The sequence below is a fragment of the Pristiophorus japonicus genome, chromosome 19 (genome assembly GCF_044704955.1).
Source record: "Pristiophorus japonicus isolate sPriJap1 chromosome 19, sPriJap1.hap1, whole genome shotgun sequence".
In the NCBI taxonomy this organism is placed as follows: Eukaryota; Metazoa; Chordata; class Chondrichthyes; family Pristiophoridae; genus Pristiophorus; species Pristiophorus japonicus.
In genome coordinates this window covers 9,008,673-9,022,803 of record NC_091995.1, presented here as the reverse complement: position 1 = coordinate 9,022,803, position 14,131 = coordinate 9,008,673, and the positions used below count along the sequence as shown (strand labels likewise).

The 14,131-nt window shown below is 45.5% G+C and overlaps 1 protein-coding gene across 1 annotated transcript in view; it reads right to left on the bottom strand.

The window, feature by feature from the left end:
• LOC139230342 (proline-rich transmembrane protein 1-like) overlaps positions 1-14,131 on the bottom strand; it is a 47,025-nt gene that overhangs the window by 18,303 nt on the left and 14,591 nt on the right. The window contains exons 2-3 of the mRNA XM_070862169.1: positions 10,575-10,870; positions 1,200-1,385 (exon numbers count right to left, since the gene is read on the bottom strand). Of these exons, the coding sequence (XP_070718270.1) occupies positions 1,200-1,385; positions 10,575-10,870 (482 nt within the window). The remainder of the gene's footprint in view (positions 1-1,199; positions 1,386-10,574; positions 10,871-14,131) is intronic.

Here is a 14,131-nt window from a genome sequence, read left to right as displayed (position 1 = left end):
ATGTTGCGAGGTTGGGTGGTAATGTGAGGTTGGATTGTAATGGTGTGAGGTTGGATTGTAATTTTGTGGGGTTGGATTGTAATGTGAGGTTGGATTGTAATGGTGTGAGGTTGGATTGTAATGTTGTGGGGTTGAATTGTAAATTTGTGAGGTTGGATTGCAATGTGAGGTTGGATTGTAATGGTGTGAGGTTGGAATGTAATGTTGTGAGGTTGGATTGTAATGTTGTGGGGTTGGATTGTAATGTAAGGTTGGATTGTAATGGTGTGAGGTTGGATTGTAATGTTGTGGGGTTGAATTGTAATTTTGTGAGGTTGGATTGTAATGTGAGGTTGGATTGTAATGTTAGGTTGGATTGTAATGGTGTGAGGTTGGATTGTAAATTTGTGAGGTTGGATTGTAATATTGTGGTGTTGGATTGTAATGTGAGGTTGGATTGTAATGTGAGGTTGGATTGTAATGTGAGGTTGTATTGTAATGTTGTGGGTTGGATTGTAATGTGAGGTTGGATTGTAATGTGAGGTTGGATTGTAATGTTGTGGGTTGGATTGTAATGTGAAGTTGGATTGTAATGTGAGGTTGGATTGTAATGGTGTGAGGTTGGATTGTAAATTTGTGTGGTTGGATTGTGATGTTGTGGGGTTAGATTGTAATGTTATGATGTTGGATTGTAATGTTGTGAGGTTAGATTGTAATGTGAGGTTGGATTGTAATTTTCTGGGGTTGGATTGTAATGTTGTGAGTTTGGATTGTAATGTTGTGAGGTTAGATTTTAATGTTGTGAGGTTAGGTTAGAATGCAAGGTTGCATTGTAATGTTGTGGGGTTGGATTGTAATGTGAGATTGGATTGTAATGCTGTGGGGTTGGATTGTAATGTGAGATTGGATTGTAATGTTATGAGGTTGGATTGTAATGTTATGAGGTTGGATTGTAATGTTGTGAGGTTGGATTGTAATGTTGTGGGGTTGGTTTGTCATGTTGTAGGGTTGGATTGTAATGTTGTGAGGTTGGTTTGTAATGTGAGGTTAGATTGTGTGGTTGGACTGCAACAGAATGGAAACAGCGAAATTCCAATGAGCTGAGTTTACTAAATCTGTCACTTGAATATATCTCAGCGAGCTGAAACAAAGTCAATTGGCCAGACTGTCGCTTCCACTGATGATTTGTTTGTGAAATAACTGAGCGTGGAATCGTTTACCTCCAGGGCTTTAATAATGGCAATGATTCCGGTTGGCCAGAAACAGCAAACTGTGGTCAGCACCGCGATGGGTAGGTAGTCATGAGGCGGCCTTTGTGATTCTATGATCCGGAATCCCGAAGGAGCCTGAGGCTGCTGCGTGCCTGGAGGAATCCCGCCGTACCCTGGCAAGTAGGGCTGAGGATGCTGGAAGAGAATCGGAGAGTGTTGTGTCAAACTCCTTTGCAGATTTAATACCACTGCAATTGGCTGAACGGCACGAGTCACACACATCTGATGAAAGCACTGCCAGTTGTAATAATATGACAAACATTAGCACTCTCCTTTGACTTCAATGGCGAGTAAAAATCGGGCAGCGTGCGAAACCAGCATTGTATCCAATTTCGTTAGTTTCCTGATGGGTGGGTTGGGAGCATTCTAGCTATGAGGAGAATTGTTTTCTTTGGAACAGAGGAGGCTGAGCGGAGATGAGGTGTATAAAATGACGAGAGGCCTAATTAGAGTGGATAAGAAGGACCTATTTCCCTTGTGAGAGGGGTCAATAACCAGGGGGCGCAGAATTAAAGTGATTGGTCGAAGGATTAGATGGGAGTTGAGGATAACATTTTTCACCCAGAGGATGGTTGGGGTCTGAAACTCACTGCCTGAAAGAGTGGTAGAGGCAGAAACCCTCAGCTTATTTAACAAGTAGTTGGATGTGCACGTCTTGTAATTTACAGGGCTATGGACCAAGAGCTGGAAAGTGGGATTAGGCTAGATAGCTCTTTTTTTAGCCGGCACAGACACAATAGGCTGAATGGCCTCCTTGTGTGCCGTAAACGTCTATAATTCTATGAAGTCGGCTCATAGTGAATGCACAGCACATTTCCACTGCTCACGGTCATCTTTTCTGTTGATTATTTTTGTCCTTATTCGCCCTGGGTTTTTTTGTCTCTGGGTTTTAGTGTCTAATCACAATGCTCCAACCATCATGGTCTGTGGGGCAGGCTTAATGGACCTGCTAGTCTTCTCCTGCCCGTCGATATCGTATGTTCAGTGGAAAAGCAGGTCGGTGAGCGGTGTAACGTGAGCTGCCAATGGGTCAGGAGCATGTTCAAGGCTACCGGCGAAGACCAATTTCACTCCCGTTGTGTCAAGGATTAGCCAGCCAAGCTGCCCAAGTAAGTTCCGGCCCTGAATGAAAAGTCGGCATCTTGGTATGGGGACTGGTGGCACTATGATATGCCTGTTCAACTGGCCCCCTGTCGGGTGCATGAATAAAACCCATTCTGTCATAATTTCAAGCAATACCCAGGGCCAGATTTAACAAACTATATTGCCTCAACGTTAATGCAACATGCAAAAGCAAACAAACGAAAGTCTACGGAGCCTGGATCCATCAGATGCCTCACCCCAAGAACCATCCTTAACCATAACAACCTTGTGCACCACTGGGTGTTAACCCTTTGTAAACTGAATCTAAATGGAATCTAAACAGAATCAACTAAATACTGGGGAGAGTGAAGCCATTGCCTTTGGTCCCTGCCACAAACTCTGTTCCCTAGTCACCAACTCCATCCCTCTCCCCGGCAGACCATTCGCAACCTTGGTGTCGGATTTGACGGCGAGTTGAGCTTTCAGCCACATACCCGCTCCATCACCAAGACTGCCTACTTCCACCTCCGTGTCACTGCCCGACCCCAACCCTGTCCCAGCTCATCTGCTGCTGAAACCCTCTTCCATTCCTTTGTTACCTCTAGACTTGACTTTTCCAATGCTGGCCAACAGGCTGGCCTGCCATCTTCCACCCTCCATAAACTTGACCTCATCCCAAACTCTGCTGTGTGTATCCTAACTCGCTCCAAGTCTCGCTCACCCATCACACCAGTACTCGCTGACCTACATTGGTTCCCGGTCCGGCTACACCGCAATTTTAAGATTCTCATTCCAGTTTTCAACACTCCCTGGCCTCGCCCCTTCCTATCTCTGTAACCTTCTCTAGCCCCACAACCCTTCGAGATCTCTGTGCTAGTCCAATTATGGCATCTTGCACATCCCTGATTATAATGGCTCCACCATCGGTGGGCGTGCCTTCAGCTGCCCTGGCCTTAAGCTCTGGAATTCCCTCCCTAAACCTCTCTGCCTGTCTCCCTTTCTCTCCTCCATTAACACACTCCTTAAAACCCACCTCTTTGACCAAGTCTGTCGAAATGTCTCCTTATGTGGCTTGGTGTCAAATTTTGTTTGATAACACTCCTGTGAAGCACCTGGAGATGTTTTACCCTGTTAATGGTGCTATATAAATGCAAATTGTTGTTGTTGAATCTAACCTTTATAGAAATATCAGAACATGAATTAAAACACGGCCCTTCTATAAGGCAGTCCACTAGATCTCTGTTTACAATCTCATCAAACCATCTTACTACTGTCCCTATATCTGGATTTCTCCGTTAAAAAAAAAAGCAGAGGTGACAGAGAAATACTGGTTGGCCTTTTCAGAACTGAATGATTTTATTTCGACACTCGGTCCAGAGACAGTTCACCTCAGAAACCCGTCCGACAGGTACAGGTCTGTTGTCGACTGGGGTCAGAGAAATCTCTTCATCAGATGATGTTGTCATTTCACGAAGACAGCCGCCCGTCAAATGTCAAAGTGAGGCAATCAAAGCTTTGAGCGTGCTCTGTTGTATTTGTAGTGAAGGAGCACTGCACTATCTTCCTGCAGATCTCTGAACTCGCCATCAATTACTGGGCAATCTGTCACAGTGACTGACATTTGTTGCTCGATGGACTCCAGGCTGAATTTGCAGGCTGGTCGTTCAAGGAAAAGAACGCAGCAAGCTGAATTAGGAAACAGTGCTGGTTTCCTCTCCCTCCCCCTTTCCTGTTACAGCTGCAGCAGTGGGAGTGGGAGACGTTTTGCACACAAGGATTCCCATTTTTTTAAATTGCCCATCTCCAGTTGCCCAGAGAAGGTGGTAGTGGGCATTATTCTGCAACAGCTGCAGCCCCTGTGTTGCGAAGCAGTTATCTTACAACCGGTTGGCTTGCTAGGCCACTTCACAGTGTGTCAGCCAAGGCACCAAGGTCATGGTCTACAGAGCAGTAGAAATGCCCGCCCTCCTATATGCTTCAGTGACATAGGTTATGTACAGCAGGTACCTCAAAACACTGGAGAAGTACCGCCAACATTGCCTCCGCAAACTCCTGCAAATCCACTGCAGGATAGGTGCACCAGCGTCAGTGTCCTCTCTCAGGCCAAGCTACAAGACTCATGCCTGATACAAGACTCCCGAAACAAGCACTGAGCAAAAGGGTTCTTGGTTTAACGTCTTATCTGAAAGACGGGCACTCGCTCAGTACAGCACTGGGAGTGTATGGCAAACCAAGCACCCCATCAACTAGTCCCTTCAACCACCATCTCCCCCACCTGTGACAGAGCCTGCAGATCCTGCATCAGACTCACCAGTCACCTTAGAACTCATATTGTGGAAGCAAGTCATCCTCGACTCTGGGAGACTGCCTAAGATGAAAAAGAGTGGGTAGCACTCTCGCCTCTAGAGTCAGGAGGTCATCGGCTCAAGTCCCACTCCAAAAACGCAAGATCTAGGCTGACACTCCCAGTGCGGTACTGCGGGAGTGCTGGACTGTCAGATAAGACGTTAAACCGAGGCCCCGCCTGCCCTCTCAGGTAGACATAAAAGATCCCACGGCCCTATTTCGAAGAAGAGCAGGGGAGTTCTCCCCGGTGTCCTCTTCGATATTTATCCCTCGACCAACATCACTGAAACAGATGATCTGGTCATTATCACACTGCTCTTCGTGGGAGCTTGCTGTGTGCAAATTGGCTGCGTGCTTCCTACAATCGTGCTTTGAGACATCCTAATGCTGTGAAAGGTGCAGCGTAAATGCAAGTTCTTTCTTTCAGAGGGCATTCAGAATCAACTAGACAGTGTGGAAATAGCCCTATGTAGGCCAAAGTAAGTGCAGTTGGCAGCTTCCCTTCCCTGAATGACATTATTGATCTGTCTGTTTTTAATGATTTATTAAATTTAATTTCATCACTTGCCATCGTGGGGTTTGAGCTTGAACTTACAGCCTGAGTTGCCATTCCAGTACCACTACTGTACCGTAACCCCAGGAAGTATCGTGCTGGGTGTGGCGAGGGGACAGTGAACACAAGGGGGCATTGACCATGCTTGATCAACTCCGATGGGTGGGACACATCGTCCGCATGCCCGATACTAGACGCCCAAAACAAGCGCCCTACTCGGAGCTCCGACACAGTAAGCGAGTCCCAGGTGGGCAGAGAAAACGCTTCAAGGACACCCTCAAAGCCTCCTTGAAAAAGTGCAACATCCCCACCGACACATAGAATCATAGAAGTTTACAGCACGGACAAGGCCATTTCGGCCCATCGTGCCTGCCAACAAGAGGCTATCCGGCCTAATCCCACTTTCCAGCTCTAGGTCCATAACCCTGCAGGTTAGGGCACTTCAGGTGCCCATCCAAGTACTTTTTAAATGTGGTGAGGGTTTCAGCCTCTACCACCCTTTCAGGCAGTGAGTTCCAGACCCCCACCACTCTCTGCGTGAAGAAATTTCCCCTCAAATTACCTCTAAACCTTCTACCAATTACTTTAAATTTATGCCACCCGGTTGTTGACCCCTCTGCTAAGGGGAATAGGCCCTTCCTATCCACAAATCCAAGCCCCTCATAATTTTATACACCTTAATGAGGTCTCCCCTCAGTCTCCTCTGTTCCAAGGGAAACAAACCCAGCCTATCCAATCTGTTCTCATAGCTAAGATTCTCCACTCCCGGCAACATCCTCGTAAATCTCCTCTGTACTCTCTCCAGCGCAATCACATCCTTCCTGTAATGTGGTGACCAGAACTGCACGCAGTACTCCAGATGTGGCCTAACCAGTGTTTTATACAGTTGAAGCATAACAGCCCTGCTCTTTTATCCTATGCCTAATAAAGGCAAACATTCCGTATGCCTTCTTAACCACCTTCTCTACCTGGCCTGCTACTTTCAGGGATCTGTGGACATGCACTCCAAGATCCCTTTGTTCCTCTAAACTTCTCATTGTTCTACCATTTAATGTATATTCCCTTTCTTTGTTAGCCCTCCCCAAATTCACTACATCACACCTCTCTGGATTAAGTTCCATTTGCCACTGTTCTGCCCACCTGATCAGTTGATTGATATCTTCCTGCAGTCCACAGCTTTCTTCTTCATTATCAACCACACAGCCAATTTTAGTATCATCTGCAAACTTCTTAATCATACCCCCTATATTCAAGTCTAGATCATTGATGTATATCACAAAAAGCAAGTGACCTAGTACTGAGCCCTGAGGAACCCCACTGGAAACATCCTTTCAGTCACAGAAATACTCATCAACCATTACCCTTTGCTTCCTGCCTCTGAGACAATTTTGGATCCAACTTGCCACTTTGCCCTGGATCCCATGGGCTTTTACTTTCATGACCCGTCTGCCATGTGGGACCTAATCAAAAGTTTTGCTAAAATCCATATACACTACATCAAATACACTACCCTCATCAACCCTCCTTGTTACCTCCTCAAAAAATTAAATCAAGTTAGTCAGACCTTCCCTGAACAAATCCGTGCTGACGGTCCCTGATAAATCCGTGTCTTTGCAAATGAAGATTTATCCTGTCCTTCAGGGTTTTTTCCAATAATTTTCCCACCACTGAGGTTAGGCTGACTGGTCTGCAATTACTCAGTCTACCCCCTTTCTCCCTTCTTAAACAAAGGTACAACTTTAGCAGTCCTCCGGTTGTCTGGCACCATACCTGGGAATCCCTGGCTCAAGACCACTCAAAGTGGAGGAGGAGCATCGGGGAAGGCGCCCAACACCTCGCGTCTCTGCGCCGGGAGCGCGCGGAAACCAAGCGCAAACAGCGGCAGGAGCACACGGCAACCCAAGCACCCCACCCACCCGTCCCTCCAACCACCGTCTGCCCCACCTGTAACAGAGACTGTAGATCCAGCATTGGACTCATCAATCACCTGAGAGCTCACACTAGTGTGGAAGCAAGCCATCCTCGACTCCGAGGGACTGCCTAAGAAGAAGAAGTGGCGAGGGGGCAAAAAGCAGAGTCCAGACATTCCAAAAATGATTGGACATGTTGAGAGCTGAGGTTGCTAAAATCCCCTGAGATTTGTTCAAGTCCCCCTTCCACTACTGTGTCACCATTCGCGGACTACTTATACTGTTCATTTGTTCCTTTCTATTTGCCAGCACTTCACACTTGTCTGTATTAAACTTCATTGGCCATTGTACCACCACCCACTTGCTTATTTGATTCACTCACTGAGAAGATTGAACTTTCAATCAACAGACCCAAATATTGGAGCTGAGCCCGGCCCAGCAGACACCACGGAATAAATCTCAAGGCGAGACTTCCCATTCTCCGGCCCCCAAGTGTCGAAGTGCATTCTACGCTTCCTAGACATTGCAGGCCAAGAGGTATGGGCCAAAATGTTTGGCTTCAGTGCGCTGGGAGAATGATGGGAGCCTGTAACAGGAAAGTGCATACCCCAACCCCCCACCCCCTACCCCCCACCTCCAATTCAATTTACCAGAAAGGTAATCACAGGCTGGGAGTGTAGAATTTCCAATAATTCCTCGATATGAAAGTTCTTCTGGATTTCAAATTCCTCCGTGGCCTCGTCCCTCCCTATCTCTGTAACCTCCTCCAACCCTCCAACACCCCCTCCCCGAGGTCTCTGCGCTCCTCCAATTCTGGCCTCTTGTGCAGCCTCAATTTGCTTCGCCCCACCATCGGTGGCCGTGCCTTCAGCTGCCTGGGCCCTATGCTCTGGAATCCTCTCCCTAAACCTCACCACCTCGCTACCTTTCTTTTTCTCCCTTAAGATGCTCCTTAAAATCTACCTCTTTGACCAAGCTTTCGGTCACCTGTCCTAATATCTCCTTTTGTGGATCGGTGTCAAATTTTGGTTGATAACGCTCCTGTGAAGCGCCTCAGAATGTTTTACTAGAAAGAAAGACTTGCATTTATATAGCGCCTTTCACAACCACCAGACGTCTCAAAGCTCTTTACAGCCATGTAGTGTGGGAAACGCGGCATTCAATTTGCACACAGCAAACTCCCACAAACAGCAACGTGATAATGACTAGATCATCTGTTTTGTTATGTTTATTGAGAAAGAAAGATTTGGATTTATATAGCACCTTTCACGACCACCGTACGTCTCAAAGCGCTTACAGCCAATGAAGTACTTTTGAAGTGTAGTCACAGTTGTAATGTAGGAAACGTGGCAACCAATTTGCGCACAAGCAAGCTCCCACAAACAGCAATGTGATAATGACCAGGTATTCTGTTTAGTGATGTTGATTGAGGGATAAATATTGACCAGGACACCGGGGATAACTCCCCTGCTTTTCTTCGAAATAGTGGCATGGGATCTTTTACGTTCACCTGAGAGAGCAGATTCGGTTTAACATATCATCCAAAAGATAGTACCTCCGACAGTGCAACACTCCCTCAGCACTGTACTGGAAGTGACAGTCTAGATTTATGTGCTCAAGTCCCTAGAGTGGGATTTGAACTGACAACCTTCTCACTAAAAGGCGAGAGTGCTACTCACTGAGCCACAACTGAAACTGTACGATGTTTAATGTCCTAGATAAATGCAGGTTGTGTGCGAGGGGGGGGTCAAAGCGGAAAATACCAGCGCGGAACTTTACAAGGCTAACTTGCCCTGACCCCTCACCCATCGAGCAGTGGAACCCCTGGGGCTCTGACAGAGAGAGGCAGAACAGAATCACAGGAGAGAAGGAAGTGCTGCCTATAATCAGACGCAAATAGCAGGCATGAATAATTCAGTATTTCCCACCCAGAGTTCACCTCCTGAACAGTGACATTTAGAAATAATGTAAAAACGGAATCAAATGAACCTTGCGTTTCAATTATATATTTTTTTTTGAAATTAGAGCAATCGTCAATTGGACTAAGGTGCTGAATGGTTTTCAGGTGCAGAAATGACCCAACGCACACTTCGCCTACTCAACACAGTTTGCTAAAATGTTGCTGTCCCATTCATCACTGTCCAATACAAAAGTACCAAAGTGTGAATTTTGCACTTAACAAAAGGAGGAAATGTTAGCGCCAGCAAAGGGAACACGTTTAGCACTAGCACAAACACACTACTTAGGATGGTTATATGCTGAGTAATGCTCCCCCTGCTCTATCCCAGGAAAGACCCCTCAACACAGCAACAACCTTCATTTATATAGCATCCTTAACATAGTAAAACATCCCAAGGCGCTTCACAGGAGCGATTTGTCAAAACAAATTCAACAGAGAGCCACATAAGGAGATATCACTGTTGTAATAAGGAAAACGCGGCAGCCAATTTGTGCACAGCAGGAGCCCACAACCAGCAGTGAGACACATGACCAGGTTTTTTAAAGTTATGTCGATTGAGGGACAAATATTGGTCAGGACACCGGGGAGAACTCCCCCTGCTCTTCTTGAGTCGGTTGAGTAGGTTGGGCCTCTCCACATTGGAGTTCAGCAGAATGAGAGGTGATCTTATCGAAACATATAAGATCATGAGGAGGCTTGACAAGGTGGATGCAGAGAGGATATTTCCACTCATAGGGGAAACTAAAACTAGGGGATATAGTCTCAGAATAAGGGGCCGCCCATTTAAAACTGAGATAAGGAGAAATTTTTTCTCTCAGTGGGTTGTAAATCTGTGGAATTCTCTGCCCCAGAGAGCTATGGAGGCTGGGTCATTGACTATATTTAAGGTGGAGATAGACAGATTTTTGAGCGATAAGGGAATAAAGGGTTATGGGGAGCGGGAAGGGAAGTGGAGCTGATCCATGATCAGATTAGCCATGATCTTATTAAATGGCGGAGCAGGCTCGAGGGGCCGAATGGCCTACTCCTGCTCTTTTTTCTTATGTTCTTACGTTCTTCGATTATTGCTGTGGGATCTTCTACATCCACCCGAGAGGCCAGATGGAGCCTCAGTTTAATGTTTCATACGGAAGATGGCATCTACTGACAGTGCAGCACTCCCTCAGTACTGCACTAGGAGTGTGAGCCGAGATTATGTGCTCAAGTCTCTGGAGTGGGACTTGAACACAAGACTTTCTAACACGTAGAGGCAAAAGTGTGACCCACTGAGCCACAGCTGAGTTTAAAACAGGGCCTGTTATGTTTGCATAATCTGATCCAATTATCACCTGCCGTCTAACTCCACTTCACCTAAACTGCACACTTGTTCTTGATTCCCCATAATAATTCATATTAATTTGACTGATTTCAAAAATAATAGCAAATACCCACAATAAGGATGCTCCATAATCAGTAGGTTGCTGAGTACTCACATTCCCAATGGGATAGACTGGGATGAGCGTTGCATAGGGCTGGAGCTGCACGGCGTAGCCTGGGGGTGGTGGTGAGATGTAGGGTCCCGGCCCCATGGGTCCGTGTGGCAGCAGGGCAGTGTATCCTGGGGCTCTGCCATGGAACTGCGTCTCCTGAATGTAGCCCCGCATGCCCATGGGAAGAGGGGGCAGGTGAGACGGCACGGAATACCCCGGGGACAAGGCATTGTGGTGTGCCTCGATCACTTGGCTGTAGGGGGGAGGCGAGGAGGGCTGTGCAGGTCCATCAGACGAACCTAAAACATAAAGAAAGGGGGAACGATTCATGAGCTGACTGACACACCGATTACCAAACGCAATGCATTCACACCCAAATACGGAGGAACCCACATGTTGAATAGCAGGACTTCCAATTCTCCCACATTCTGGAATCACACACTTCAGGATCACAATCCCCTGTGTGTGTACTCGACCACTAAATCCTGGCAGGTAGGTCGGTGATAGATTGATGAGGTTGATGAGATTGATAGATGCACAGACAGATACAGGAATATAAATATATAGACAAAACACATTGTAGATAGAGATAGATAAATCGATAGAGAGTGAGATAGAAAGAATGAGATAGAGATAGTGAGAGAGATACATAAAGAGTGATAGATAGATAGATAGATAAATAGACAGAGACAGACAGCCAGCTAGAGAGATAGACAGACAGGAATATAAATATATTGACAAACACATTCTAGATAGATAGAGAGAGATATAAATAGATAGATAGAGAGATAAAGAGATATAAATAGATAGAGAGATAGAGAGATAGATAGATAGATAGACAAATAGATAGACAGCTAGATAGACAGATAGATAGACAGATAGATAGACAGACAGACAGACAGATAGATAGATAGATAGACAGGAATATAAATATATTGACAAACACATTGTAGATAGATAGAGAGAGAGATGGATAGAGATAGATAGATAGAGAGAGAGATAGAGAGATAAAGAGAGAGAGAGAGAGAGCGAGAGCGAGAGAGACAGATAGATAGACAGATAGATAGACAGACAGATAGACGGATAGATAGACAGATAGACTGATAGACAATTAGATAGACAGACAGAAGAGAGATAGACAGATAGACAGAGAGATAGACAGATAGATAAAAAAGAAAAAAAGAAATACAGATTTGTTTTGAAATGACTAATAACACTTATCATTTCAAAAGGACCTCCCAGTACACTAGAGCACACTGCTCTGCAGATTCGGTGTGTTTGGAAACCAACATGAAGTAATTGGACTGTGCTTCAACCAGGTGCTTCCCACAGTGCCTCTCCGAGTGTAACATCCTCCAATCAATTATCACCTTGCTGCATCGCTGGCGCATCCTCACCAACAGCAGGAACTGTCATCACCTCCAGAGAGAGAGACAGGGAGGCCTCAGTCCCCAGCCATAGGGCAGCTGCACATGTACAGACCCATTACCTTGCAAAGCATGAATCCTGTCACAGCTCACACTCACTTCATTACTTCCCCGTCACTTTGTACAAAAATATTTTATATGTAAAAATGTGCATTCATTAATGCTGCATTATAAACATTCCATAGTAATATTTCACAGTTCCATGATAAACTTATAATAATGATATTACAATCCTTAACTCTACCTTGTGAGCGTTATCAATTATTGATGACAATCAATCACTGTTAGAACAACATCAAATCATCAGTTAGTGATATATTAAAAAAACACTTCACTCCCAGTTATTCTATATACAGATCCATTACCCGAAGCCCTCGATTAGATTCCAGCCTGTAACTCACTCCACAGGTATCTGTTATTCTATATATACCCACACCCCCCAAAAAAAACACCCTTGATGTGATTCTATCTGTAATCTCACCCGGGTATCTGCTGTTCTCTATATAAACCCCCCACGCTGAATCCCTCCACTCCTGGGTATCTGTTATTCTATATATAAACCCCCCAAACCCCTCGATTAGATTCTACCTGTAACTCACTCCTGGGTATCTGCTATTCTATATATAAACCCCCCAAACCCCTCGATTAGATTCCAGCCTGTAACTCACTCCTGGGTATGTGCTATTCTATATATAAACCCCCCAAACCCCTCGATTAGATTCCAGCCTGTAACTCACTCCCGGGTATCTGTTATTTGATATATAACCCCCCAAACTCCTCGATTAGATTCCAGCCTGAAACTCTCTCCCGCATATCTGTTATTATATATTTAAAAAAACCCTCCTGATTCGATTCCAGCATGTAACTTACTCTTGGGTATGCGTTATTCTATATATAACCGCACCACCCCCCACTCCGCTCCCAACCCCTAGATTAGATTCTAGCCTGTAGTTCACTCCCGGGTATCTTCTATTCTATATATAAACCCCCCTGAACGCCTCGATTAGGTTCCAGCCTGTTATTCCCGGGTATCTGTTATTCTATATATAACACCCCCGAACCCCTCGATTAGATTCCAGCCTGTTACTCACTCCCGGGTATCTGCTATTCTATATATAACCCCCCCCCCAACCACCCCCTCCAAACCCTTGATTAGATTCCAGCCCGTAACTCACTCCTGGGTATCTGTTATTCGATATATAAACCCCCTGTACCCGTCGATTAGATTCCAGCCTGTTACTCCCGGGTATCTGCTATCCAATATATAAACCACCCGAACCCCTCAATTAGATTCCAGCCTATAAGTCACTCCCGGGTATCTGTTATTCTATATATATAAACCCACTGTACCCCTCGATTAGATTCCAGCCTGTTACTCATTCCCGGGTATCTGCTATTCTCTCCATAAACCCCCCAAACACGTCGCTTAGATTCCAGTCTGTAACTCACTCCCAGATATCCGTTATTCTATATATAAACCCCCTGAACCCCTCGATTAGATTCCAGCCTGTAGCTCCTGGGTATCTGTTATTCTATAGATGCTATCCAGAACACCTCGATTAGATTCCAGACTGTAACCCACTTCCTGGTATCTGTTATTCTATATATAAACCCCGCCCCCCCCCACCCAGAACCCCTTCATTAGATTCCAGCCTGTAACTCTTTCCCGCGTATCTGTTATTCTATATATAAACCCCCCAAACTCCTCGATTAGATTCCAGCCTGTAACTCTTTCCCGCGTATCTGTTATTCTACATATAAACCCCCCGAACCCATCGATTAGATTCCAGCCTGTAACTCATTTCCTGGTATCTGTTATTCTATATATAAACCCTCCAAACTCCTTGATTAGATTCCAGCCTGTACCTCACTCCTGGGTATCTGTTATTCCATATATAAACCCCCAAACTCCTCGATTGGATCCCAGCCTGTAACTCTTTCCCGCGTATCTGTTATTCTACATATAAACCCCCCAAACTCCTCGATTAGATTCCAGCCTGTTACTCATTTCCTGGTATCTGTTATTCTGAATATAAACCCCCCGAACCCCTCGATTATATTCCAGCCTGTAAATCATTTCCTGGTATCTGTTATTCTATATATAAACCCCCCAAACTCCTCGATTAGATTCCA